Raw genomic sequence first — 27803 nt, forward strand, 5'->3', positions numbered from 1 at the left:
GACAGAATTCTCCTTGTCCTCAAGTATCACCCCACTCACCTCTGGCCTCATCTGACGACCAACGCTCCCTCTCATTTCTGCCTTCTTGACCTGACACAACCTGTCCATCTTCTCTCCCATCTATCCACTCCTCTCACCTCACCAATCCCCATCACTGCCTATCTGCACTCACCTATCACCATCCCACCTACATACCCCAGCCGCATCCCACTTCTATTTATTTCAGAGCTCCCTATCCCTCCCCCATTTCTCGAGAAGGGTCCCGACCCAAAACATTAGCTTTCCTGTTCCTCTGATGCTGCCTGGCCCGCTGTTTTCCTCCAGCTCTACACTGTGTTATATCAGACTCCAGCATCAGCAGTTCTTACTTCTCCAAGGAAACAAGTATAATTTTGTTTTTTAAAAACTTTTCTTGTACTTGTTCAGCTTCAAGAACTGATTCTTATTCTGCTACAGCAAAATAATCTGATAATTTGGTGATTAGCTGGAGGACAGGTGATGTGTTGCAGTCACAACATGTGGGAGTTCTTGAATACCAGTTTAGTCCAGCAAAAGCATGCTTGTGGCATATTTTTGAAGTTCAGCAGCTTTGGTTCAGAGTGTATGAACTAGAGGCTGAACTACAGACAGATGTGGCTGGGGAACGGTCACCTGGATTGTTTGTATCAGGAGGCCATCACACTTTGTACTGTTGGATCATCCAATTTCATCAGTGTGGGCTCAGGACTAGACAGAGAAACTAATAGTGGGAGACTGAGGGTCAGTCATCATAGCCCATGGATGTACCAATGACAGAAGCAGAACAAAAGGAGGAAGTTCTGCCTGAAGAGCAGAATCAGAACCTCTCAAAAGGTCCTGGTTTTTACATTATTACCTGAGCCATCTGTGAGTCAACATAGGTTAGAGACATGAATCTGTGGTTGAAAGAGCACTGTGGGAGAAATGGGAGCCTGGCACCAGCATTGAAGGTAATGGGACTTATGCTGATAAAAGGTAGTCTCCCCCAAACCATGCTAGAGCGCTGGTATACCTGCTCCCTGCATAATTAGGGAAGTAGAGAGGATTTTGATCAAAATTGTGAGAACAAAGAATGAAACTTGCTACATCAAAGAGTCAGAGTCAAGCCCAAAGACAAAGGTATTAATATGGAAAATAATTAGCAAACTATGTCAGGAAAGGATAAAGTGTACTAATCCAAAATCCTATCCAAGGAGATGAGAATTTATAAAAATGGTAAAAAAAAACAAACTAAAGGCTCTGTATCTGAATACTCATAGCATTCAAAGCAAAACAGATGAACTGAAGGCACAAATAGAAATGAGTATGTACAATCTGGTAGCCATTAGAGAGGCATGGCAGTAGGATTAGGGCCTAGGGTCTAGGCCCGAAATGTTAGCCTGCCTGCTCCTCTAATGCTGCTTGGCCTCTGTGTTCATCCAGCTCTGCACTTTGTTATCTATTAAAGCATTGATGTTATTTCTTTGCAATATTATAAACAATGCCAAAAAACAAACACACAGTCTCTTGGAGCAATGGGTCACATAATCAGGGCTGCATATTGACATTCTAATTGGTAGAATGGAGGCTGGTGTTACATATTATCTATTCCTATGTTTAGAAAGGGAAGACCGTTCCGTGGCAATGAATTCCACAGGCCCACCACTCTCTGGCTGAAAAAATGTTTCCTCATTTCCATTCTAAAATGACCCCCTCTAATTCTAAGGCTGTGCCCACAGGTCCTAGTCTCCGCGCCTAACGGAAACAACTTCCCAGGCGTCCACCCTTTCTAAACCATGCATTATCTTGTAATAATCTTCACCTATACATCTGGGTGGAATGCTCTTCAGAGGATCAGTGTGGACACATTGGGCCAAAGGGCCTGTTTCCACACTGTAGGGATTCTGTGATTCTACAATAAATGACCAAGTCGTCTCATCTGGGTGTTAACTAAGGGAGAAATATCGGTCGCTAGGAAAATGCCATCACTCTTCAAAATAGATTATTTACGTTTTACCTGAGAGGGCAGATGGAACCTCTGTTGAACACATTAATCAAAAAATGGCACTATTCCTTTGGTACTGCATTGAAGTGGCAATGTAGATTATGGGTTTCTCTCGCATGTAGCTTGACCACAGCCTTCTGTCTGAGAGACTACGGTGCTACTCACTGAGCCATAACTGATGCAAGGCCAGTTTTTAACTTCAATTCTCTGTTTGTTCTGAGGCATTCTCAGACGGTGCAGCTGTTTAGCTGTTCAAACTGGCCTCAGTGAAATCAGGCTGATGTAGCATGGGATGTTAAATGTCTTCAAGGCAGGGATTGATAAATTCTTGATCTTGCAAGGAATTAAGGGCTATGGGAGAGTGCAGGAAAGTGGAGTTGAAATGCCCATCAGCCACGATTAAATGGCGGAGTGGACTCGATGGTTTGAATGGCCTTATTTCCACTCCTATTTCTTCTGGTCTTTTGTTTCTAGAATAATCAAAATCTGACCTCAAACTAGGAAGTGAATGAAGAGGGAGGTGACTATCCTTTTACTTGTGTACTTGTCCCATGTCCATTGGCTAGAAAGATCAAAATGAATGACTGACAGATCATAATCCACAGGCCTCTAAAAATTGTGTATACCAAAACTCTCATCAGGCAGCAGGGCCTCTGGATGTGAGTTTGCTCGCTGAGCTGGAAGGTTAGTTTTCAGACGTTTCATCACCATTCTAGGTAACATCATCAGTGAGCATCCGAGCAGGGCCTCTTTCAGATAGAAGATGGACCAGGAAAGAAACAAAAAAGAAGAGGAAGACCCAGGGGAAATTTCCTTGACATTTCAACTAGAAAGCAGGATGTGACTCTCAGTTTTATTGAGGTTGACGCACTCTGTACTAAGCTGCCTCTTTGTCCTTTGGTATCAGTGAACCATTTTCAATTGTCATGGGGCATTTTTTAAAATTTAATGTATCATATTTAAACTGCTGCTTCTTACAAACTTAATAAACCATGTGAAAATTCCTTACAAACAGCCAACTGCTTCTATTCAGTAATTGCTGTCCTCCAAAAATCTAACAGCATGTAGACTAGGAAAATCAGACAAACAAGGATAACCTGGATGAGGAATTCATAGAATGTTTTTGGGAAGTTTTGTGTAACAGCATGCTCAAGATCCATTAAAGAACAGGCTGCAGTAGGCCTGGTTTTATTCAAGGGATAGAATTAACCAATGATCTCATAACAATGGTGTGCCTGGTTTGCAGTGAATGTAATATGATTGATTGAATTTTACGTTCGGTTTGAGAAAGGCAAGTGGGTTTAAGATTGTTTTCAAACTTGAAATAAAAGGAATTGTGAAAGTAAGAAAAGTAGAGCTAGATAAAGTACACATGGTTTAACAATGGATTAGTTGGAGAGAAGGATCTTTTTCCATGCTGTATGACTCTATGAATTGGGAAAGTAGTTTAAAAGAGGTCAACAGGCATGCAGTGGCAGACATTTAAAGGGCCATTTCAGAATACACAGTACATATATTTTATAGCATTCCAAGGGATGGATCCATCATTCATGCTTAACTAGAAATGCTAAAGATAGTCTTAAACTACCAGAAGCAGCCTATTACTGTTGTCCAGTTTAATTACCAAAGTGTGACAATAATTACATCCCACTGTTCTACAAACCTTCGCAAAGCGTGTAAAATTCCAATGAGAACGGTTTTTCTCCTGACTGCCATTCTGGACAAAAACAATTCACACCAGGTTTTATTATTGGCAAAAAACACATCCACTATTGTAACAAATGGCAGGAGAAAATAAAGGATTTTTAATCTACTTTGATGCAATTTAAACTATATACCCTGTAAACCCCAAGTGCACATGCACACTCATTCACAATACAGACAGATGGTTTGCACCTTTCTCAACTCCAACCTGGAAGAAAGTCATACATATTAAAGCACATGGCCACATTTACCTTCAGTCACTGTGAGGTGCCTAGAGCAGGGCAAAGACATGTAGTGGCAACTGCAACATATGACAGATTTCAGTGCAGCATTTTATGTGCAGCACAAATTATCAACATATTATTCCTTGTTGAGGTCCAGTTCAGAGAAAATCTTCCTGAACACACTGGATGGATAGTAGCCTCGTGCTAAGAAACCTTCCCCCTTCCTCAGCTAGCAGTTTCCCTGCTCTGATTGGTCAGTCAGTTCCATGGGAAATACCTACAAGTTCCCATATCTAGTTAGCTTTGAGCAGAAGCCTTGCACATGCAGTCTGCAAAATGTTATGGTGTTCCATGTAACAATTACGAAAAGACTAATCATTTGTCGGATCATAACACCAAGCAAAAGAAATTAACTAACAACTCTGCTGTAGATCATCCCTCCAAACAGTGCTGGTGGGGAAGGACACCTTCCTACTGCTAAATATGCGTTAAGTTACAGGAGAAAGCAAATTTCACTGTTGGACTCCAAAATGGCACTTTCAGGCATTAAACCAGTGTGATATGGTGATTGGTGATAATGGGAACTCCAGATGCTGGAGAATCCAAGAAAACAAAGTGTGGAGTTGGATGAACACAGCAGGTCAAGCAGCATCTCAGGAGCACAAAAGCTGACATTTCGGGCCCAGACCCTTCATCAGAGAGGGGGATGAGGAGAGGGAACCAGAATAAATAGGGAGAGGGGGGAGGCGGACCAAAGATGGAGGGAAAAGAAGATAGGTGGAGAGGAGAGTATAGGTGGGGAGGTAGGGAGGGGATAGGTCAGTCCAGGGAAAATGAACAGGTCAAGGAGGCGGGAAGAGGTAATAGGTAGGAAACGGAGGTGTGGCTTGAGGTGGGAGGAAGGGATGGGTGAGAGGAAGAACAGGTTAGGGAAGTGGAGACAGGCTGGGCTGTTTTAGTGATGCAGTGGAGGGAGGGGAAAAACTGAGCTGGTTGTGGGATGCAGTGGGGGAAGGGGAGATTTTGAAGCTTGTGAAGTCCACATTGATACCATTGGGCTGCAGGGTTCCCAAGCGGAATATGAGTTGCTGTTCTTGCAACCTTCGGGTGGCATCATTGTGGCACTGCAGGAGGCCCATGATGGACATGTCGTCTGAGGAATGGGAGGGGGAGTTAAAACGGTTCGCCAATGTAGAGGAAGCCACACCGGTTACAATGGATGCAGTACACCACATTGGCAGATGTGCAGGTGAACATCTGCTTAATATGGAAGGTCATATTGGGGCCTGGGATGGGGGTGAGGGAGGTGGTGTGGGGGCAAGTGTAGCACTTCCTGCGGTTGCAGGGGAGGGTGCTGGGTGTGGTGGGGTTGGAGGGGAGTGTGGAGCGGACAAGGGAGTCACGGAGAGAGTGGTCTCTCCGGAAGGCAGACAAGGGTGGGGATGGTAAAATGGCTTGGGTGGTGGGGTCGGATTGTAGATGGCGGAAGTGTTGGAGGATGATGCGTTGTATCCGGAGGTTGGTCGGATGGTATGTGAGAACGAGGGGGATCCTCTTGGGGCGGTTGTGGCGGGGGCGGGGTGTGAGGGATGTGTTGCGGGAAATGCGGGAGACGTAGTCAAGTGCGTTCTTGACCACTGTGGGGGGAAAGTTGCGATCCTTGAAAAATGTGGACATCTGGGATGTGCGGGAGTGGAATGCCTCATCGTGGGATCAGATGCGGCGGAGGCGGAGGAATTGGGAATAGGGGATGGAATGTTTGCAGGAGGGTTGGTGGGAGGAGGTGTATTCCAGGTAGCTGTGGGAGTCAGTGGGCTTGAAATGAACATCAGTTACAAGTTGGTTCCCTGAGATGGAGACTGAGAGGTCCAGGAAGGTGAGGGATGTGTTGGAGATGGCCCAGGTGAACTTGAGGTTGGGGTGGAAGGTGTTGGTGAAGTGGATGAACTGTTCGAGCTCCTCTGGGGAGCAAGAGGCGGCGCTGGTACAGTCATCAACGTAACAGAGGAAGAGGTGGGTTTGGGGCCTGTGTAGTTGCAGAAGAGGGACTGTTCCACGTAACCTACAAAGAGGCAGGCATAGCTTGGGCCCATGCGGGTACCCATGGCCACCCCCTTTGTCTGTAGGAAGTGGGAGGAATCGAAAGAGAAGTTGTTGAGGGTGAGGACGAGTTCGGCTAGGCGGATGAGGGTGTCGGTGGAGGGTGATTGGTCGGACCTGCGGGACAGGAAGAAGCGGAGGGCCTTGAGGCCACCTGCATGAGGAATACAGGTGTAGAGGGACTGGACGTCCATGGTGAAAATGAGGTGTTGGGGGCCAGAGAATTGGAAGTTCTGGAGGAGGTGGAGGGCGTGGGTGGTGTCACAGACGTCGGTATGGAGTTCCTGGACCAAAGGGGAGAAAATGGAGTCCAGATAGGTGGAGGTTGGGTGTCAGTGATGAACATTTATTGGATTCATATCTTTGTCATTAGTCTGGGAAGAGCAACGTACCTTTGATATTACAACCTCACATCCAAGTAAGATGTGGCTGTGTGGGGTACTCTGAGATCATTTAGAATGTAACATTTGTATAAATTTAACACAAATGGGAATACAGTGATTTACTGTTGCCTTTTGGAATTTAGCAGAGTTATGTACTAACAATGTGGTTTGACTTCCAAAACACAATGCAGTGAAGTGAAGCTGATGAGCTCTTAAAGTAAACACTGTTTCTAGGAGAAAGGAAAATCATTTTTCCACAACAACTCTGATGATGAAAACCTTTACTAGGGACAGCATTGTGACTCAAATGTTGTGACCCAAATACCTGATCTCCATTTTTTCATATGTAGAGATAGGAGCTACGGAGGAGGTTTTACCCTTTACAGGAGGAGGATTCAGGGTAAAGTTGTAATAGGCATGGTTAACATAAACTTGGGCACTGTGTAAGGTTTTGCAGTTTGCCTATTTCTTATTACATTTCAACTGTAACTTGATTTTTAATGATTGTAACTTCGATGACACAATTTGGACATTGATCTCTGTTGCGAAGTTGGGTTTAGCATTTGTGGATTAGAAAGCCGGACTTCAGAATTTGTCTGTAAAATGATGGGAGTGGGTGGGGAAAGAGTGCATAGTTCCTTTAAAAGATTTTGCTTTAGGCTTGAAAATTAAAAAAAAAACAATATTTGTAGGCAACACAAATGCACAGAGTTCTTGAAATTGAAATATTGTATCTCAAGGGTATACTGCTATTAGGCAAAGCAGCATTTTTACCAAGACAACAGGTTTCTGAATTTAGCCAATTAATTTAAACCAAACCTTATATACCAAAACCCAATTAAATTTAAATCTGATGGTTAATCCTGTTATAAGAAATTGATAGGTCATCAGGGGAGAAAAGAAGGGGTTATTTGAAGATCAGTGAGAGGGCAAACTGCCATCTGAAGAGAAAATCTCTAAGCTACCAGAGCAAATACCATTTAAATAAAAGTGCATTGGCACTCTTAGCTAAAATTCTTGACAAGAATTTGGTGGAGAAAGGTGTTCCTGAATGGAAAACAGCAGAGAAGGCAAAGAATATTCAGGAGGACTTAACCTGGCTGTAATTTTGAGAGATAATGGGAACTGCAGATGCTGGAGAATCCAAGATAACGAAGTGTGAAGCTGGATGAACACAGCAGGCGATGGATGGCTGATGGATATGCATCTTCGGTCCACCTCCCCCTCTCTCCCTATTGATTTCAGAACCCTCTTCCCATCCCCCTCTCTGAAGGAGGGTCTCGGCCAGAAACGTCAGCTTTTGTGCTCCTGAGATGCTGCTTGGCCTGCTGTGTTCATCCAGCTTCACACTTTGTAATCTGTAATTTTGAGAGACTATGTTTTAATTTCTTTTATTGCTTTGGTTGAAATAATATATTTATTTATTTATATATTTATTGGAACAGCATACCATTAGAATTTTGTTTTATTCTGGAATAGTTAGTAGTTAAGAGGGGTATTGCTCGGTTCATTAGTGGTTCTTGAAGGTTTTGGCAAAGATCTGTAGCTCCAGTTGTGGGTGAAGTTGTTGACTTCTCGCTGAGCTGGCTTGTTCTTGTTCAGACATCATCAGTGGATCCTCCAATGAAGAGGTGTTATTCTACTCAGCTTGGAATTTAGACTGTTTGGTTTGTTATGGTGAGTACTGTCATTTCTGGTTTTGATCTGTATTGGTTTGTATACGGGGTCCAATTCTGTGTGTTTGTTGATTGCAGCATGGGTAGAGAACTATTCCTCTAGGAATTCCTGTGTGTATGTATGTGTTGGGCTCAGGCTACTCTGGTTACTTTGTCCCAGTTAACTTAACGGCTTTCATTGTCTGAGTGTACCGATATTAAAAGAGAGTTCATCGTGTCATTTTGCTGCCAGCTGATGTTCACATCTTCTGATGGCTAGTTTCTTTCCTGTTTGTCCGATGTAATGTCTGTGTCAGTTGTTGCATGGTATTCTGTAAACCGTGTCGGTTCTGCATGTTGAGGGAATGGGGGCTATAATCCTGGTGAGTGTTTGTTGTAGAATGGCTGTGGGCTCGTGGGCCACCATGATTCCTAGTGGTCGTAGGAGCCTTGTTGTCAAATCCAATATGTTCTTGATGTTGGGCAGTGTGGCCAGTGTGTTAGGGCATACTGTGTCTGTTGTATAGGCATCTGCAGATAAAGTTATGGGGATATCCGTTTAATGTGAGGATGTATCAGTGTTCTGCCTTTTTCTTGCATAATTCCGGGGTGTTGCATTGTGTCCTGGCCCATATAAACAGTGTCTTAATGCAGATTTGTTTGTGGATATAGGGGTGATTGCTGTGGAAGTTGAGGATTTGATCCATATGGGTTACATTTCTGCATACTGCGGTTTGGAAATCCACGTTGGTTGTATGCTCAACTTTACCATCCAGAAATGAAAGTTGATTGTTGTTTTCTTCTTCTTCCCTTGTGAATTTAATCCCTGCAAATACGCAATGAATTAGGACACCGACCACTTCATCAACAGCATATTCACAAGGGAAGAAGAAAACAACAATTAACTTCCGTTTCTGGATGTTAAGGTTGAGCATATGACCAACAGGGATTTCCAAACCACAGTATACAGAAAAGCAACCCAGACAGGTCAAATCCTCAACTTCCACAGCAACCACCCCTATATCCACAAACAAAGCTACATTAAGACACTGCTTACATGGGCCAGGACACACTGCAACACCCCAGAACTATGCAAGAAAGAGGAAGAACACTTGTACAAGATCCTCACCATATACGGATATCCCCGCAAATTCATCCACAGATGCCTACAAAAAAAAACAAGGAGGTCACAGTACGCCCTAACATACTGGCCACACTGCTTTACATCAAGAACATATCGGAACTGATAACAAGACTCCTAAGACCACTAGGAATCATGGTGATTCACAAGCCCACAGCCACTATGACAAATACTTACAAAAGGATTAAAGACCCCACTCCCGCAACATGCAGAACCAATGTGGCTTACAAAATACCATGAAACAGCTGTCACAAACATTACATCGGACAAACAGGGGGGAAATTAGCCATCAGAATACGTGAATATCAACTAGCAGCAAAATTGCACAACGGACTCTCCTTAATATTGGTACATTTAGACAATGAAGGCCATCATTTTAACTGGGACAAGGTAACCATGGTAGCCCAAGCCAAACAAACATAGACATGCACAGGAATTCCTTGGGGCATGGTTCTTCACCCATAAAGCACATCAACAAATATATAGAACTGGACCCTATAGACAAACCCATACAGATCAAAACCAGAAATAACAGTAGCCACCATAACAGACCAGACAATATAAATTCCAAGTGGAGTAGAATAACACCAATTCATTGGAGACTTCATTGATGATGTCACCTAACATGGTGATGAAACGTCTAAATGAGAACAAGTCAGGTCGGTGAGCAACTAACAACCTCGTTAGTAGTTCCATTAATTTGTTCACTTTTAGAGTTTGATAAAGAAATTGTTACTTGTTACTTATGGAGTGAGTTTCAGGGAGTTCATGTCATTTAACCACCCACTTCATAACCTCCCTTTCTCCTGCAGTGCTGTCATCTGATACTGAACCAATCAGACCAGAATCGAACCTTACATGGAGCACGCTTGGAGCACTGGTTCCGGTTGCCATTTCATGAAAAGGACACTGGAGAAGGTGACAAAAATTATAAAAGGAAGACAATAGAAGTACAAGGTTTGACATCTATATCAATGCTCTTATTGATTAAGAGATAAGGGGAACTGCAGATGCTGGAGAATCCAAGATAACAAAGCGTGGAGCTGGATGAACACAGCAGGCCAAGCAGCATCTTAGGAGCACAAAAGCTGACATTTCAGACCTAGAGTGAAATGTCAGCTTTTGTGGTCCTAAGATGCTGCTTGGCCTGCTATGTTCATCCAGCTCCATACTTTGTTATCTCTTAATGATTAAGACTGGGTTGTTTCTCTGGTAAAAGGGCAAGTCTGAGTGTTGACTGAAATAGCTCCACAGAGGCCAATATACCATCACCAGGTCATCTTTTATTTACATGTGGAGATTTCTTGACATTGATCCAGCTCCCAGTGTAAGTAGGATGTCTGACACTCTTGTTCTTATCTGTCAGCAAAGGTTCCTGATTGGACTAGATCGATATTCTCAAATCAGGGAACTTGTTCTAGGAGGTGCACCTCACTGACCTTGCTACAATCACTACAGTGACCTTATAAAGATCATTAAAATTATGAATGTTTTGATAGAGCTGATTCTTGTGAGAAAGAGCACAAGATAGTCAGCAAAAATCCAAGAAATTCTTTTAGCCTTCAAGTTGCAATGCAGTGATATTAGTTTTTGCTCAAGCACTAAAATGTGGAGTTCACGCTGGTCCAGTTGACAACACTTCGTGCACGTATGGCTGTCCAAACACAGGTAGTATCCTGGATTTCCTGCATGTAATAGGATATGCATTGGACTGAGATGATCTGTTATTCTTCAATTGACTATACCACTGACCTATTCAACAGAAGTCACCAATCAGCTGTTTTCCTTGTGTTGGTGCCACTTTTTACCTCTATCACTAAATGTGGGTGGGGGTAATATTGTGACAGAGGTAGCTTTCAGCTCTGCTTGTCTGTAAACAATACTTCTCATAAGCTATCTGACAGATTTCAGTCAAACGAGGTACACAGAAATGGTATGACTCAAGGAAGAAATGATTCACTTTTGGCAAAGATGCAGAACAAGATCTTGGAAATATTTATTAAGGCTCTATTTCCCCAATGAAAATAGTCTTCTTTTTTAAAGTGCTATGGATTGTTTGCTATAGAACTGTTGACCATGAGGTGCAGGTGCAGAAGCAGGTCATTTAGCCCATTGAATCTGTTGTGCCATTCAATGAAATATGGCCGATCTGATAATTCTCAACTCCACTTTCTTGCCTTATCCATTGATTTCCTCATCAATTTTAAGAAAAATAAATTCTCAGACTTGAATACATTAAATCCAGCCTCTACTACTCTCAGCAGTAAATAATTCCCATGATTCACTAACAGCCATTGTAGGATACGTGGAATAGCCCCTTTTCTGCTGGTACACTGGCACTATCCATCTCTTCCTCTGCTGCATCAGCACTGCCTCATGATCCCACGAGGAGCTTGGACAGTTCATTGACTTTAGTAACACCTTTCACTCCAACCTCAAGTTCACCTGGACCATCTCCAATGCCTCCCTCTCCTTTCTGGACCTCTGTTTCCATCTCTGATGACCGCCTCGAAACTGACATCTATTTCAAGCCATCAACTCCCACAGCTACCTAGACTATACTTCCTCTCGTCCACCTTCTTGCAAGATTGCTATTCCCTACTCCCAATTCCTCTGCCTCCACCACATCTGCTCCCAAGATATGGTGTTCCACTCTCGTACATCTCAAATGTGCTCTTATTTCAAGGATTGCAATTTCCCTCCACTTCAGTGATCAACAATGCCCTCAACTGCATCTTGTGCTTCCTGTACTTCTGCCTTCACATCCCCACTCCCCAACAAAAATAAAGACAAAATCCCCTTTGTCCTCACATATCACCCCACCAACCTCCACATCCAATCATTCTTTGCCACTTCGGCCACCTACAATCAAACCCCACAACCGAAGAGATATTTCCCTCCCCACCCCATCTGCCTTTCTAAGGCACCACTCGCTATGTGACTCCCTCATCCACTCCACACCAATCCCACCAACCCCGGCACCTTTATCTGCAACCACAGGAAGTGCTACACCTCTCCCCTCGCCTTCATTCAAGGCCCAAAACAAACCTTTCACATTAGACCGGGGTTCACCTGCAGATCTGTCAACATGGTCTACAGCATCTGCTGCTCCTGATGTGGCCTCCTGTACATTGGTGAGACCAAGCGGAGGCTCAAAGACCATTTTGTAGACAATCTTCACCCTGATCACAACAAACGACAACACCTTCCAGTCAGTCGTTAACGCCCCCTCCTGCTCCCTGGGCAAAATGTCCCTCCTGGGCCTCATCATGTGTCACAATGATGCCACCTGGAAACTGGAGGAGCAACACCTCATTCCATTTTGGGAGCCAGCAGCCCAATGGCCTAATTGTGGATTTTACCAGTTTTAAAATTTCCCCAACCCCAGACTCCTTGACATGACACAACCTGTCTATCTTCTCTCCCACCTCACTGACCAATCCCCACCACTCCCTGCTTGCACTCACCTATCACCGTCCTACCTACATTTTCCCAGCCCCAGCCCCTCCCCTCCTCTCTCTATTTCTGAGCTCCCTTCCCCCTCCCCATTTCTGAAGAAGGGACCTGATCAAAAATGTCAAACTTTCCTGCTACTCTAATGCCGCCCAACCTGCTGTGTTACTCCAGCTCCACTCTGTTATCTCAAACTCCCCACCCTTCCTGTCTTAAAACAGCAAACCTTTGTTCTATGATGATGCCCTCTGCTCCTCAGTTCTCACAACAGAAACAATCTTTTCACATCTACACTGACAAGTTTCTGAAGAACCTTGTATGTTTCAATAAAGTCGCCTCTCAGTTTTCTATATTCCAGTGAGCGCACACTCAATCTACTCAATCTCACCTCATAAAACAGTCCCTCCATACCCAGGATCAGCCTAGTGAACCTTCTCTGCACTGCCTCCAATGGGAGTTAATCTTTTCTTGGACAAGGGGTTCAAAACTGTTTGCAGCATTCCAGCTGTACCTGATTAATACGTTATATTTTTAGCAAAACTGCCACACTTTTATATTCCATTCCCTTTTAAATAAAAGCCAATATTCCATTTGCCCTTTCTATTACTCACTGAACTTTTTGTGATTTGTGACAAGAACTTCCAAAGCTCTGTGTGCTGTAGCTTTCTGCAGTCTTTCCCTATTTAAATAGTATTCATTTTAACCTCACTTTCTAACATTAATATTCTGCCTATATTTTTGCCCATTCATTTAACCTGTCCGTCTCTTTTTGTGTCATCCTCATTGCATTACTTTCCCCCCTATTTTGTGTCATCTGCAAACTTCACTATTATACATTAAAATATTTGGAGGAGGAAAATGAATGTTAAGAAGAATTGTGACTCCAGCAATTATCCCTGTAGCATTCCACTAGCTTACAGGTTGCCATCCTGAAAGTGCTTCTCTTAACTTTGCCTTTTATGAGTCAATCCTTTAGCCATTCTAATATACTACCTCCAACTTCATCAGTTCTTACCTTATTAGGTATCTTATCAAATGTTTTCTGAAAATACAGATATATTACATCCATTTCTTTCCCTTTATCTATCCTGCTTGCTTTCTCCTCCAATAATTCTAGTAGACTTCTCAGGCATGATTTCCCCTTCATGATGCCATGCTGATTCTGTTTTGATTATGTAATGTATTTCCAATACCAGACATTAAGCTCACTGACCTACAGTCTCATTCTCTTTTTAAATAAAAAGTGTTACATTGACAGTTTCTAATCATTTGGGACTTTTCCAAAATTTAAGGATTCTTGGAAGATTACTACTAGTACTTCCACTATTTATTGCCAATTGCTTGATTTATTATTTTATTTAGAACATGGCTGATTGTTTGGCTTAGAATGGCTCAGATTGCTGGATTATAGAATACTGTGGATCATTTTAATTGCTGTGATGGAATTTGTCACAACTGGCAAAAAGTGTGAACAGGGTTTACAGAGCAGGTTATTGGAGGTGGATAGCACCGAAGACACCTCAAAGATAGAAGCTCTGATTTCACAGAATCCTGAGAGGGTGGACACAGACCACTCGGCTCAATAAGTTCCCACTGCCCCTCTGAAGAGCATCCCGGCCAGACCCATTCGCCTAACCCTGCATTTCCCATGTCTAACCCAACTAACCTAAACATCCTTGGGCACAATGGGCAATTTAGCATAGGTAATCCACCTACCCTGCACATCTTTGGATCGTGGCAGGAAACCAGAGCACTCGGAGGAAACCCATACAGACACAGGGAGAATGTGCAAACTCCACACGGATAGACAGTCACTGGAGGCTGGAATCAAACCTGGCACCGTGAGGTAGCAGTGCTAACCACTGAGCCACAGTGAAGAATAGCCACCCAAAAGAAAAAGACGACAATGATTTTTCTTCAGCTTTGCAGCTACGGAAAATAAACAAACACTTGGGGAATGTCTCAAGGAAGAACTGCATAATTGTAATAATATTGAGTTAACACAGAAGAGATATCAGAAAAAAATCACATTTTGATTTACCTACCAAATTCAGAACCTTTTAGTGATACTATCCCTTGCTATGATTCTATAAATACTGAGGGGAGCTGGTTAGCCATAATAGCCTGTTTGTAGATGTGAAGAATTCTGCCAAAATATATATACATGCTTAAATTTGTAACTCGACATGAGTAAGTCAAGATAATTTTTATGAAATCATAGTCCCAAAAAGATGTATCTCATCGGAAATTGTGGTCACTTTTCAGTAAAAATGGATGATTTTCCATTAGATACTCAGATATTCCTGCAGCTTGAACCTACTGGTCTGTGATTCACTTTTATTACACCTGTGGGGTATCCGACAAGTGTTACTGGGCAAATACTGGCCGAAACACAAGGAGAATCCTTGAAGGTGTTGGTCTCACATTCCTTCATTTCAATGCCACTTTGGGCCTTAACCCTTATTATGAAATGAAAATTAAGAGTAATGTGAAATGCCTTTGGTTTTGGTACCAAATTTGTTGTACAAAGGTGCCAACAGTCTAAGTGTTGAAACAGATTGGTAAGAGAGTGTGGGGAGTTTGTCGGACCTGTCTCCAGATTTCCCAACTTGGTGGGCCAGACTTTGCTGTCAGCAAGTGAAAGGGAGGTCATATACAGGTTAAAATCAGGAAAGACGTTTCCATGTGAAAGAAATCTCAAAATTCCACTCTCTTAAAAAGCAGTCAGGTTTGGGGTAAATTGAAAATGAAACTGGTAAGACATTTAGTAGCTAAGGGCATTCATTATGGGTTACAGAAGCAACCTGGGCCAATGAAATTAAGTTGCCATGAACTAATTGATTAATGGGATAGGATCAAACGGATAAATGACCGATTGCTATTTATACATTTTATAAAAGCACATCCACAAACCTTTCCGTTTTTGCCCATGGAACATGTTTCAAGAATAGACTAACATTTTGACAAGTCTATCCACACACAAACACACACACAAAAGTGGATTACCAAATCAGTTAATGATTAAAACCTGTGCACAATTGTGTGCCTTTGGTCCCTGTACTGGCTTCCTATCATGACGACAACATCAAGACATTTTCAATGAGGGTAACTCAGGGACTAATCAGCTGCATGCCATCAAGTGGTGGATGGCCAATAGTGGCTTTCCTCCTCCAGGATCACAGCAGGGTAACTGTGGCCTCATTTAGTGCTGGGCAGCCTGCTGAGTTTTGTAACAAACCTGTTCCATCTGCCTGGAGCAGCAAAAATTACAACATGCACAATCGAACACCCACACATACTTACCTAAACAGATGCAAATACCAACCTAAACACCACAGATTACGATACACAGAAACATAAGCCCACACAGACACAAACCCAGATACATGTAAACGCCTGCAAATTTTACAAATCTGCCACACACAACCCTACCTCTCTCTCACTCACACAAACACACACCATTCCCCACCCCACATCTCTACATGCACACCCACAAACACTCACTCACTCATCTTTACACATTCACACACATCTCCTCAACCTTGATACATCCACAAAAAAACAAAATATCCTTCTAGATACACAACCACACATATGTATTTTGGATATGACAAGATGCATAAATTCCCTGTGTATATTTTCACTATTGCCAGCCCAGCAATGGTATGGGTACCCACAGAATCCTAACCACCAGCTCAGCTAAGCTCAGCTCAATCGTCACAACTGGGAATCAAACCTGGAGCCCTTCAAGTCTGTATGATTCAGGTTGCATACTTGACAAGGAGTTTAATTGGTTGCTAAATGTAAGGGCAGAAACTGTTATTTTAGAACAAATATAATTTTAGAAAGAAAGAGAGTGATTATATTAAGCAAACAAATTAAAAAAGCTGTTAATTTGCACAGAACTAAGCTGTGCGTTTTAAGAATTGTTCACATTTAGTGCTGTTTAAATTAGGATCTGATTATAAAAAGTAATAACCCAGCAATTACATTTGTTCACAGCAATGCTTTTGCTATCACCCACCATTTAAATCTTAATTATAAGTTATTCATTTGTAATTATGTGGAACTACAATGAAAGTGTATTAAATAGTAGAAGCAGTTATACTAATTAATATTTAATTTTAAAGCTTATGAATGGACAATTAGAATTGTTTTTATTAGCCAAGAGCCCATTTGTTAAACACACAAGCTTGCAGATATTTCTTTTTCACCCCCCCACAGCATTTATTTTATTCACCTCTGATACTGCCCATTCCTTTCTGGAATAAACTTGGATTCCTTGATTACTTTCCGGTATATGATCTAAGCAGCCATTCTTAGTTACTCTAGGAGCAGTGACTGCCAGCAGACAATAGAAAGCAATCAAGGTGAAGATATTACTGAATGATTATGCCTGACCTCTCCCCCAAACTTGACACCACAATCTCCAACAGATTGAAGTTATCTATGATACTTCACGTAATATTGGTACAAATTGCAAGTCAAACCCAGGACTCTGTGCTATAAATAGTATACCTTAATATTGGTTGATACCATTCCTCACTACAGCATCTACATTCAAATATTCCCAATCAATCAATTCCATTCTAGGACTCCACAGTTCTGTTTGCTTCCGAGTTGGTGTCCAAGTTGGAGAGTGGTGGTTCATATTAATCAGCCCTCGTAATATTAGCAAAAACTCATTGTTGTGTCAGTAGCAGACCATCAGATACTTTTCCTGTGCTCTATGAATTTTTATGATACTCTGACACAAGTTCTGTGCCTCTTTCCCCATTGGGCTGCACTGTAATTAATCCTGCCTCTCTCCACACTGCTGCTGACTCTGAAGCTGTTATCCCTTCACCTGTTGGTGTAATAAAAAATAGAAGTAGAAAATGCTTTTGTATTTGCAACTGCAAAGCAGCTCTGTGATACATCAAAATTCAATATTTTATTTTGTTTTCTTTGCAAAGATGGTAGAGAATGGAATTAGAACCTTTACATGCACTTCAGTCCTTTTTTTATTTTACAATAAAAATAAGGCACGGTGGCTCAGTGTTTAGCACTGCTGCCTCACAGCACCAGCCATGCCCTCCAAACAGAGTTTGATTCCAGCCTTGGGTGACTATCTGCGTGGAGTTTACACATTCTCCCCATGTCAACACAGGTTTCCACTGGGTGCTCTGGTTTCCTTGCACAATGCAAACATGTGCCAGTTAGGTGAATTGGCCATGCTAATTGCCCTGGAGTGTCCAGGGACGTGGAGGTTACGTGTGTCAACAATTGTAATTGCATGGATAGAGTGGGGAGACTGGATCTGGATGGAATGCTGTTCGGAGGGTTGGTGCAGACCAGATGGGCTGAATAGCCTTTTTCTGCCCATTAGAGATTCTATAATTCACAGTGGGCTGGAGATCTGACCTGGACCCTTGAGATTTGACCATCTTGTTGTGATAATGGTCTAACATAAGTTCCGGAATTAGGATTTTTAATATTGAGGCAGACAGATTTTTGGTTTCATTTTTCTGGAAGTAACTTTTTTGTAAAAATAGTCACTTGGACCAGCTATCTAAACACATTCTTCCCAAGGAAGAGTGTGATTCTGGTACGTACCTAGTAGGATACCCATGATGTTAATTGATGGAATCTGTATGCTGCTGCATTTTATACCATACACTGGTTTAAGTTTTCAGTTCAGAAGCATCAGGAATTCAGTTTAAAAAGAAAATTTCCTCCTCGCAGAAGAATCAAGTTTTCAGTTAAGGACAATGTTTTCACACTGAGAGGATTTTAGTTTGTGAAGTCTACAAGTTAAGAGAGTTTGCACATAAGTTTTCAAGTCATCAAAACTGAACGGTAGTTCAAGCCAGAAGCATTTGAAAGAAGACATAGGCCAGCCTCTTCAGTCCAAAAAGGAATCAGATAAGTAAGAAATTAAAGAGCGGAGTTAGGAGTGAAATATTTCTGAGATTGAGAATCTGTAAAAAGATGTTGCTGGGAAACAGGTTAAAGCCTTGTTTTGCTGCTAACGTTAAGATCTTTCTAAACTTCTTAGTTTATTAGATTTTTATTTTGTGTAATAAACTTTGTTCTTTTGGCAAAGGACATTTGCAGCCTTCTCTGAACCTTTCAGTGACTAATCACCATGGTAACCAACTGAAATAAAAATTGAATTAGGATATATCAAGTCAGGTTTCACTCCTCGATCTAATTTGAACAGTATTTCAATCAACTGGGATCATAACAGTCGTGAAGTCAGTTATCAATAATCATATAATTAATGAACAGGACAGCTGAAATCGGTGACTCAGCCCAAAGGTAAAACACAAGCCTTAACCTATAATTCACCACTCCTGATCACTTCCATGCCAGCCCCTTAGATCCCAGTTAGAGGGTGAAATATTTGCACCGACCAGTGATGAATTGTCTTTTCTGTTTTCCTTCAACTTTTTTGCCAGACGCTTTTTCTTCTTGTGAAGGGGTTTAGACTCCAGAATCATTTCCTCGAGTTCAAATGTGGGGTCACAGTTTAGTTGTCCTTTCTGCAATAAAAGCAAAATAAATATATCAGAGAAACAGTGGGCTGTCAGGTCAGTGGACTCAAAGCTTGCTTTGTGTTTGCATTTCACCCAGAGTTTTCACTCATTTTTTCCCTTAAGCTTTATCTGGTTTCATGCAGTTTTTTTGGTAATAGGCTCACATTAACATTCACATAAACAGTAATGGACAAGACAAGCAGTCCCATAAAACTCTGATGCCATATACATCCTATTCATAACCCATGCAAAACCCATTTGGCCTGAAAGTCCTCGCAATTTCCAAAATCTTCCAAAAGAAGATTCTTTTCTAATCTTAAAATAGCCTTCTTCACAGTCTACCATACCCTCATTTTGGTATTATCTGCAAAGTAATGTTAAGTAGATAAAATCTTGGATCAATTAGGAGAGGAACACTCTTGAAAAATTCCTTTCCAACTCCTTTTAAACAATCACAACCAGCCCAAGCGACCATTCTGACCGTTATTAGGTTATACATTTATCCATCTCAGTCAAAAACTGGTTTTGCAAGTGTGTGAACTGACTGAGAGCCTCAATAGTAGTGGTTGTGAATTATTCAACTGTGGGGTCATCACAGCAGAGCCTGATCTAGTCCTTAAGCAGGCATATTCAGCTTGGGATCTCTTGACAGTGATTATGGACAGACGCTTTGATTTGTTTTTCCTTTGCTTAAGTTGAGCGCATCAAATCTAGTTGTGCCATCCTCAGTTCCAGATACTAGCAAACTCTGCTCATGAGGGGCTTACAGAATCATACAGCATGGAAACAAACCCTTTGGTCCAACTTATTTATGCTGACCAATTTTCCCAAACTAAATTAATCTCATTTGCTTTCCTTTGGCCTATATCCATCTCAACCTTTCCTATTCATGTACCTGTCCAATTGTCTTTTAAATGTAACTGTACCTGCATCTTCGACACTGTCTGGCAGTTCATTCCACATGCAAGCCACTCTCTGTGAAAAGGCTGCCCCCCTTTAGTCCCTTTTAAATCCTTCTCCTCGCACCCTAAACCTATGCCCCCTAGTTTTGAACTCTCCTACCTTCAGGAAAGGACCTCTGCTATTCACCTTTATCTATGCCCCTCATGATTTTATAAGCCTCTAAAAAAGATCTCCTCTCAATGCTCCAGTGGAAAACATCCCAGGCTGTCCAGCCTCTTTACAATTCAAACCCTCCAGCCTCGGCAACATCCTTGTAAATCTTTTCTGAACCCTCCCCAATTTAATAATATCGTTCTTATTGGCAGGGAGACCAGAATTTTATTCTGCACACAGTACTCCACAGGCCTCACCAATGTCCTGTACAACCACAACATGATGTCCCAACTCCTAAATCCACAGTACTAAACTACCATGCAAAACCTTGTCAAAGTCTTTATTAAAGTCCATGAAGATAACATTACTGCTCATCTAGATTTGTGGTCATGTCCTCAAAAAGCTCAATTAAGCTTGTGAGACATGATTTCCCATGGAAAATACCATGCTGACTATCTCTAATCAGTCCTTGCCTCTCCAAATGCATGTAAATCCTATCTCTCAGAATCCCCTCCAACAACTTACCTGCTGTCAGAATCACCGGTCTATGGTTCCCAGGCTTGTCCTTACAGCCTCGCTTAAGTGAAAGGTACAACATTAGCCACTCTCTGGTCCTCGGGCACCTCACCTGTAGCTGTAGATGGTACAAATCTCTGCTAGGGGCCCCGCAATTTCTTCCCTAGCTTCTCACAACATCCCTAGGTAAACTTGATCAAATCCTGGAGATTTATCCACCTTTATATATTTTTTTGAGACCTCCAGCACTTCCTCTTCTGCAATGTGAACTGTTTTCATGACATCAATATTCATTTCCTCCAAGTTCCCCAGCCAGTGTCTTTCTCCACAGTAAATACTGATGTTAAATATTCATTTAGTATCTCTCCCATCTCCCGTGGTCTCATGCAGACAACATTGTTGAGCTCTATAGTTGCTCTTAAATGTACTATGAATCTGTTTGGATTATCCTTCAGTTTATCAGCCAAGGCTAGCACATACCCACTTTTTCCTTCTTGATTTCACTCTTATGAAACCCCATTCACTTGCTATACTTTTTAAGAGATTCACTTGACCCCAATCATCTCTACTTAACATATGCCTCCTTCTTATTTTTGACTAGAGCCTTAATATCTTCAACCGTCCATTATTTCTTACTCCTACCAGCCTTACTCTTCACTTTAACAGAACATACTGCCTCTGAAAACTCATTATCTCACTTTTGAAAGCATCCCACTTGTCAGTTCCTTTACCTCTGAATAATCTGCTCCATTCAACTTTTGAAAAGTTCCTGTCTCATACCATCAAAATTGGCCTTATTCCAATTCAGAAGTATGATGTTTATAATAAGGCCTATTCTTTCCCATAACTAGTTTAAAAACTAATAGAATTATGATCACCGGTCTCAAAATGTTCTCCCACCAACAGTTCAGTCACTTACCCTGCCTTTCCCCATCCCCAAATAGAAGGTCAGGTCTTGCTCCTTCATCTACGTATTGATAAAAACAAATTCTTGAACATAGAACATAGAACAGTACAGCACAGAACAGGCCCTTCAGCCCACAATGTTGTGCCGACCATTGATCCTCATGTATGCACCCTCAAATTTCTGTGACCATATACATGTCCAGCAGTCTCTTAAATGACCCCAATGACCTTGCTTCCACAACTGCTGCTGGCAACGCATTCCATGCTCTCACAACTCTCTGCGTAAAGAACCTGCCTCTGACATCCCCTCTATACTTTCCACCAACCAGCTTAAAACTATGACCCCTCGTGCTAGCCATTTCTGCCCTGGGAAATAGTCTCTGGCTATCAACTCTATCTATGCCTCTCATTATCTTGTATACCTCAATTAGGTCCCCTCTCCTCCTCCTTTTCGCCAATGAAAAGAGACCGAGCTCAGTCAACCTCTCTTCATAAGATAAGCCCTCCAGTCCAGGCAGCATCCTGGTAAACCTCCTCTGAACCCTCTCCAAAGCATCCACATCTTTCCTATAATAGGGCGCCCAGAACTGGACGCAGTATTCCAAGTGCGGTCTAACCAAAGTTTTATAGAGCTGCAACAAGATCTCACAACTCTTAAACTCAATCCCCCTGTTAATGAAAGCCAAAACACCATATGCTTTCTTAACAACCCTGTCCACTTGGGTGGCCATTTTAAGGGATCTATGTATCTGCACACCAAGATCCCTCTGTTCCTCCACGCTGCCAAGAATCCTATCCTTAATCCTGTACTCAGCTTTCAAATTCGACCTTCCAAAATGCATCACCTCGCATTTATCCAGGTTGAACTCCATCTGCCACCTCTCAGCCCATCTCTGCATCCTGTCAATGTCCCGCTGCAGCCTACAACAGCCCTCTATACTGTCAACGACACCTCCGACCTTTGTGTCGTCTGCAAACTTGCTGACCCATCCTTCAATTCCCTCGTCCAAGTCATTAATAAAAATTACAAACAGTAGAGGCCCAAGGACAGAGCCCTGTGGAACTCCACTCACCACTGACTTCCAGGCAGAATATTTTCCTTCTACTACCACTCGCTGTCTTCTGTTGGCCAGCCAATTCTGTATCCAAGCAGCTAAGTTCCCCTGTATCCCATTCCTCCTGACCTTCTGAATGAGCCTACCATGGGGAACCTTATCAAATGCCTTATCAAACGTTTAACAAATTCCTCCCCATCTAAATCCTTAGCAATATGACAGTCCCAGTCAATGCTTGCAAAGTTAATAATATGAAACCTATTATTATGGAGTCAAAGTCAAACAGCATATCTGAGAGCTCTCTACATATTTCCTTCCCTGTTTTCTGCTGACTATTGGGGTCCTATAGTACAATCGTATCAAGGTGATTATCCCCTTATTTCTGAATTTCACCCATATAGTTTCATTGGATCATCCCTCAGGAATGTCCTAGGTACAGCAGTAACGTTTTCCCGCCTCTCTTGCCTCCCTTTCCATCCTTTGTACAGCACCTAAACCCTGTAACATTAAACTGCCAGTCCTATCTCTCCCTCTTGAAGATAGAACCTTTATTTTGGTTTACCAGCTGTTAACGTTTTCATCGATTACATTCAAAGCAGGAGCTCTTCAGCAAACATTCAAAATGTTTAGAACAGATCATTGCATTATTTATAATGTATAATGCAGAAACAGGTGATTTAGTCGAATATGACAATGTCAGTATTAATACTCAACTCAATACCCTCCCACTCCTGACTGAAAACCACCTGGGAAATCCATTAGGACAAACCTTTTGCAATTTAGAAGGCAACTTTCTGAAAAGCACATTTACAGGATGTGGGCATGTGCTGTTCTCCAGCATTTATTATTATCCATCCCTACTTTCCTTGGAGACAGCAATGGTCAGCTGCCTTCTTAAATTGCAGCACTCTTTGGGGATTGTAGGGACCATCACAGTACTGAGAGATTTTTGTCGCAATTTGATCTAATTTGAGTGGTTTGCTAGCCCATTTCAGAGGGCAGATAAGAGTCAACCATATTGCTGTACAAATTTCATTCCCTCTAGAATATTAATAAACCAGATAGTTTTTAATGACAATTGGCAATAGTTACATGGTCAACTTTAGGCTAGGTTTTAATTCCAGATTGTATGGAATTCAAATTTTACCACTTGCCATTATGGGATTTGAAATATCTCCAAATCATTAACCTTGAGTTCCTATTGCTTAGGTTCTGGAATCCTAGCCCAGCTTGAGAAGTCAATTGCGTCTCTTTGGAGTGTCTGCAATGCCTTCCACAGTTCAGTCCAGGTGGCTGCTCATTGATTACATTAATGCTACAACCAATGGAACAGTATTTCTGTATCAACAGTATGCATGTCTTCTTTTCTCTTCTCAGGCTCAGCGTTATAGGAGGCACACAAAGCACATGCTCATTCCTGTTTCAACATCTAGATATTTCTGGAACAGGTAGCTAGCCTAATTCCAGAGGCTCTAAGCTGGAGGTGTGCCTCTCTGCTTGAAATGGCTGAACAGCTGAGAGAGGACTACCTGCCATAAGCATACCACAAGGGTCTACAGGCTGATAAGCAACTTTCCATTATTACATGTTACAAGTGCAATTTCCACAGACATTATGCCCTAGAATGGGCCTTGCTGGCTCAGAGACTGAGATGATTACCACGATGGGTCATTTCTTTAGTAGGAACATGGAGGAGAAATCTTTCTTTCATTGAGGATATTCCTCCGTTTGCAGTAGAACTCAGTCAGTGAAGAAGTGAAGGTTTTAGCAGCTCTACCTGTCAGCCTTACAAAGTCCAATTTTGTGAAGTGAACACAAAAATACAGTACCATTTATTCAGCATCTCTACTTGTTCACATATATTCTATGATATAAATTCTTCTTTGTGAAGAAAACTGAACCAGTATCATATCGGCAGTCTTCTGCAGTTCAGGAACCATCCCTTCTCTTTCAAACCCTGATGGGGAGAAAGTGCCATTCACATAAAAAACAACTTAAGCAGCTTTGATGACAATTCCATGCTACACATAGCTAAATAAACAAGCACCACCAGGGACTGAGCAGTCAACAAGCTCGTATGATCAAGAAAATTATTCCTGCACATGGTAGACTAAACAAAGTGTAAAAGTGCACGACACTCCAAATGAAGTTCAAGGTAGTCTTTTAATATGGTCTTTAATCTCTTCCAAGTAACTTTATCTGTGCTTTAAGCAATGTAAGTAAACCACATATAGAACTGTCTGATTTATAATTAATAATGTCATGTGACTCAACCATTTCCCCCACCCCCGAATACTAACTTTTGAGACTTGTGATTTTGAAAGCAAGTTAAAAAGAAAACGTTGGAGATATGAAGTTCAAAAGTCCAAATGTTAGTCAGTATTTGAATGGAGCAGTTAGTGCTTTGGACTGACTCAATGTGCATTCTGCTGTGATTTTGGAGTGCATCAGCTGTTTTTCTTTGCTCTTAACTGTCATCTATTACCTTCCAAGCTAACAAGCCATTATGCTACATTTTGGAAGAACTTGAAATTGAGGCCTTCTGTCTGCAAACATTCACAGAAACACTCCAACGTGCTGAATTACTCCAGGGAGTTTAGATTAAGTTTTGCATAACAATGTTCTTTTTATTATAGGTCTGGTGCCCTATAGAATATATCATTCAACTAACTCTGAATTTTAGTTTTGAGTAAAGACAATAGAATATTAGACCAGGACAATGGCAGGATAAATCAGGGAGCCACAGGGATTAGGATTTGGAGTTAAGAGACCAGCAGGAGTCATGGTTTTGGAGGAATGGAGGCATCTGTGGAAAGAAAGCAGTTAACGTTTTGGATCCGGTGACCCTTCTTCAAAATTGTTCAAGAGAAAAATTAACACTCATTTCTTTCCACAACTACTGCCAGACCTGCTGAGTTTATCCAGAAATTTCTGACTTTTTTTTTCAGATCTCCAGCTCTTTGTTGCATTCAATTAACAGTGGTTAGGAGGCACTGTATCTGAAAATCAATGGATTTGAGTCCCATCGACAAACTGACTGATGACTTACATTGGGAATAAAACCAGCAGTGAGCTTCTTCTCCAAAACGGCATCCCAGTTGATATCGGCGAGGTAAGGAAAGGTTTGCATGTCTGCCAGCCTGGAGAGGCGTTGCTCTGAACTAATTGTAAGCAGCTGAAAAGAATGAATAAAAATTACTAATGAAAGAAGAATAAACTAACAACACAGATTGGGGCAATGCTAGATACTTGACGTCTAACTCAGATACAGATCTGTACAATGTAAAATGCTTCACGTCAGATTTCCACAATCTGTAGGACTGGTATTTCTTTTAATTAACCTGTTCAGGTATTATGATACACCTCTGCGGCAGGTGGGACATGGGCCAGAATCTTCTGGCCCAGAGGTAGGTACACTATCCCTGCATGACAAAAGCCAATGGAATGATGCTGGTATATGTTAACTATTCATACGCCCAATAAACTAGATTGTCCAATCTTTCAAACACAAAGTGCCACTTAGATTCACAGAGTCAAAATGCAGTATAGCATGAAAACAGACCCTCAGTCCAACTTGTCCACGCCAACCAGATATCCCAAATTAATCTAGTCCCATTTGCCAGCATTTGGCCCATATCCTTATAAATGCTTCCTAGTCACATACCCATCCAGATGCCTTTTAAATGTTGTAATTGCACCAGCCTCCATCATTTCCTCTGGCAGTTCATTCCAAACATACGCCACCCTCTGCATGAAACTGTTGCTCCATGGCTCCCTTTCAAATCTTACCCCTCTCACCATAAAATTATGCCCTCTTGTTTTGGGATTCATGAATCTGGGGAAGAGACCTTGGCTATTCATCCTACCTATTCCCCTCATGATTTTATAAACTTCTACAAGATCACCCCATCAGCCTCCGGTGCTCCAAGGAAAATAGACCTAGCTTATTCAGCCTCTCCCTTTAGCTCAAACCCTCCAACTGTGGCAACATCCTTGTAAATCCTTTCTGAATCCTTTCAAGTTTCACAACACCCTTCCTCTCACAGGGAGACCAGAATTGAATGCATTATTCCAAAAGTGGCTGAACGAATGTCCTTCACATCTGCAACATGACCTTCCAACTCCTCTACTCAATTACTGATCAATAAAGGCATGCATACCAAATTCTTTCCTGACTAGCCTATCTACCTCCGACTCCACTTTCAAGGAACTGTGAACTTGCACTCCAAGGCCTCTTTGTTCAGCAACACTCCCCAGGACCTTTCCATTAGTGTGTAAATCCTGCCCTGATATATCTTTTCAAAATACAGCACCTCATTTATTTAAATTAAAAACCATCTGCCACTCCTCGATCCATTGGCCCATCTGATCAATGTCCTTGAGGTATTCTGAGGCAACCTTCTTCACTGTCCACGATATCACCAATTTTGGTGTTTACTGCAAACTTGCTAACTATATCTCCAATGTTCACATCCAAATAATTTATATAAAATGATGAAAAAGCAGTAGACCCAGCACCAATCTTTGTGGCACACTACTGGTCACAGGCCTCCGGTCTGAAAAGCAACCTTCCGTCACCACCCTCTGTCTATCTTTGAGCCAGTTCTCTATCCAAATGGCTAGTTCTCCCCGTATTCCATGTGATCTAACCTTGCTAACCAGTCTACCATGTGGAACTTTGTTGAACGCGTTACTGAAGTCCATAAAGATCATGTCCACTGCTTTGCCCTCATCAATTCTCGATGTTGCTTCTTCAAAAGAACTCAATCAAGTTACTCCAGAAGGCTTTCTTTTAGGATCAGTCTGCACCAAAGCCATTGTCTATTTAAAAAGGGCATAATTGTCATGAAAACATCAAGGAGGACATATGGAGCATGGGAGTGACTGCACTTTCAGGATCCACTCCCATACGTTCTAACTACATGACTATCCTTTCACAACTGATGGGCTAAATTAGTGAGACTTCCTCCTCAACAGTGTTTAAAGAGTACCTTCACCTCACAGTTGGTAACAGTTCAAAAAGAAGCTTCACTACCATCTTCTGTAGAAAAAACCAGGGATAAGCAATAAATGTCACTCTTGCTGGCAAT

At 41.9% G+C, this 27803-nt stretch overlaps 1 protein-coding gene across 2 annotated transcripts in view; it reads right to left on the reverse strand.

The window, feature by feature from the left end:
- LOC125458523 (serine/threonine-protein kinase 32A-like) overlaps positions 1–27803 on the reverse strand; it is a 286051-nt gene that overhangs the window by 38021 nt on the left and 220227 nt on the right. Inside the window, exons 9-11 of one of the 2 annotated variants that reach the window (XM_048543864.1) lie at positions 25763–25888; positions 19058–19186; positions 3666–3719 (exon numbers count right to left, since the gene is read on the reverse strand). In XM_048543864.1, the coding sequence (XP_048399821.1) occupies positions 3666–3719; positions 19058–19186; positions 25763–25888 (309 nt within the window). The remainder of the gene's footprint in view (positions 1–3665; positions 3720–19057; positions 19187–25762; positions 25889–27803) is intronic. The other variant, XM_048543865.1, reaches the window with a different exon arrangement.

This window comes from Stegostoma tigrinum, chromosome 13 (assembly GCF_030684315.1).
Source record: "Stegostoma tigrinum isolate sSteTig4 chromosome 13, sSteTig4.hap1, whole genome shotgun sequence".
Classification (NCBI taxonomy): Eukaryota; Metazoa; Chordata; class Chondrichthyes; order Orectolobiformes; family Stegostomatidae; genus Stegostoma; species Stegostoma tigrinum.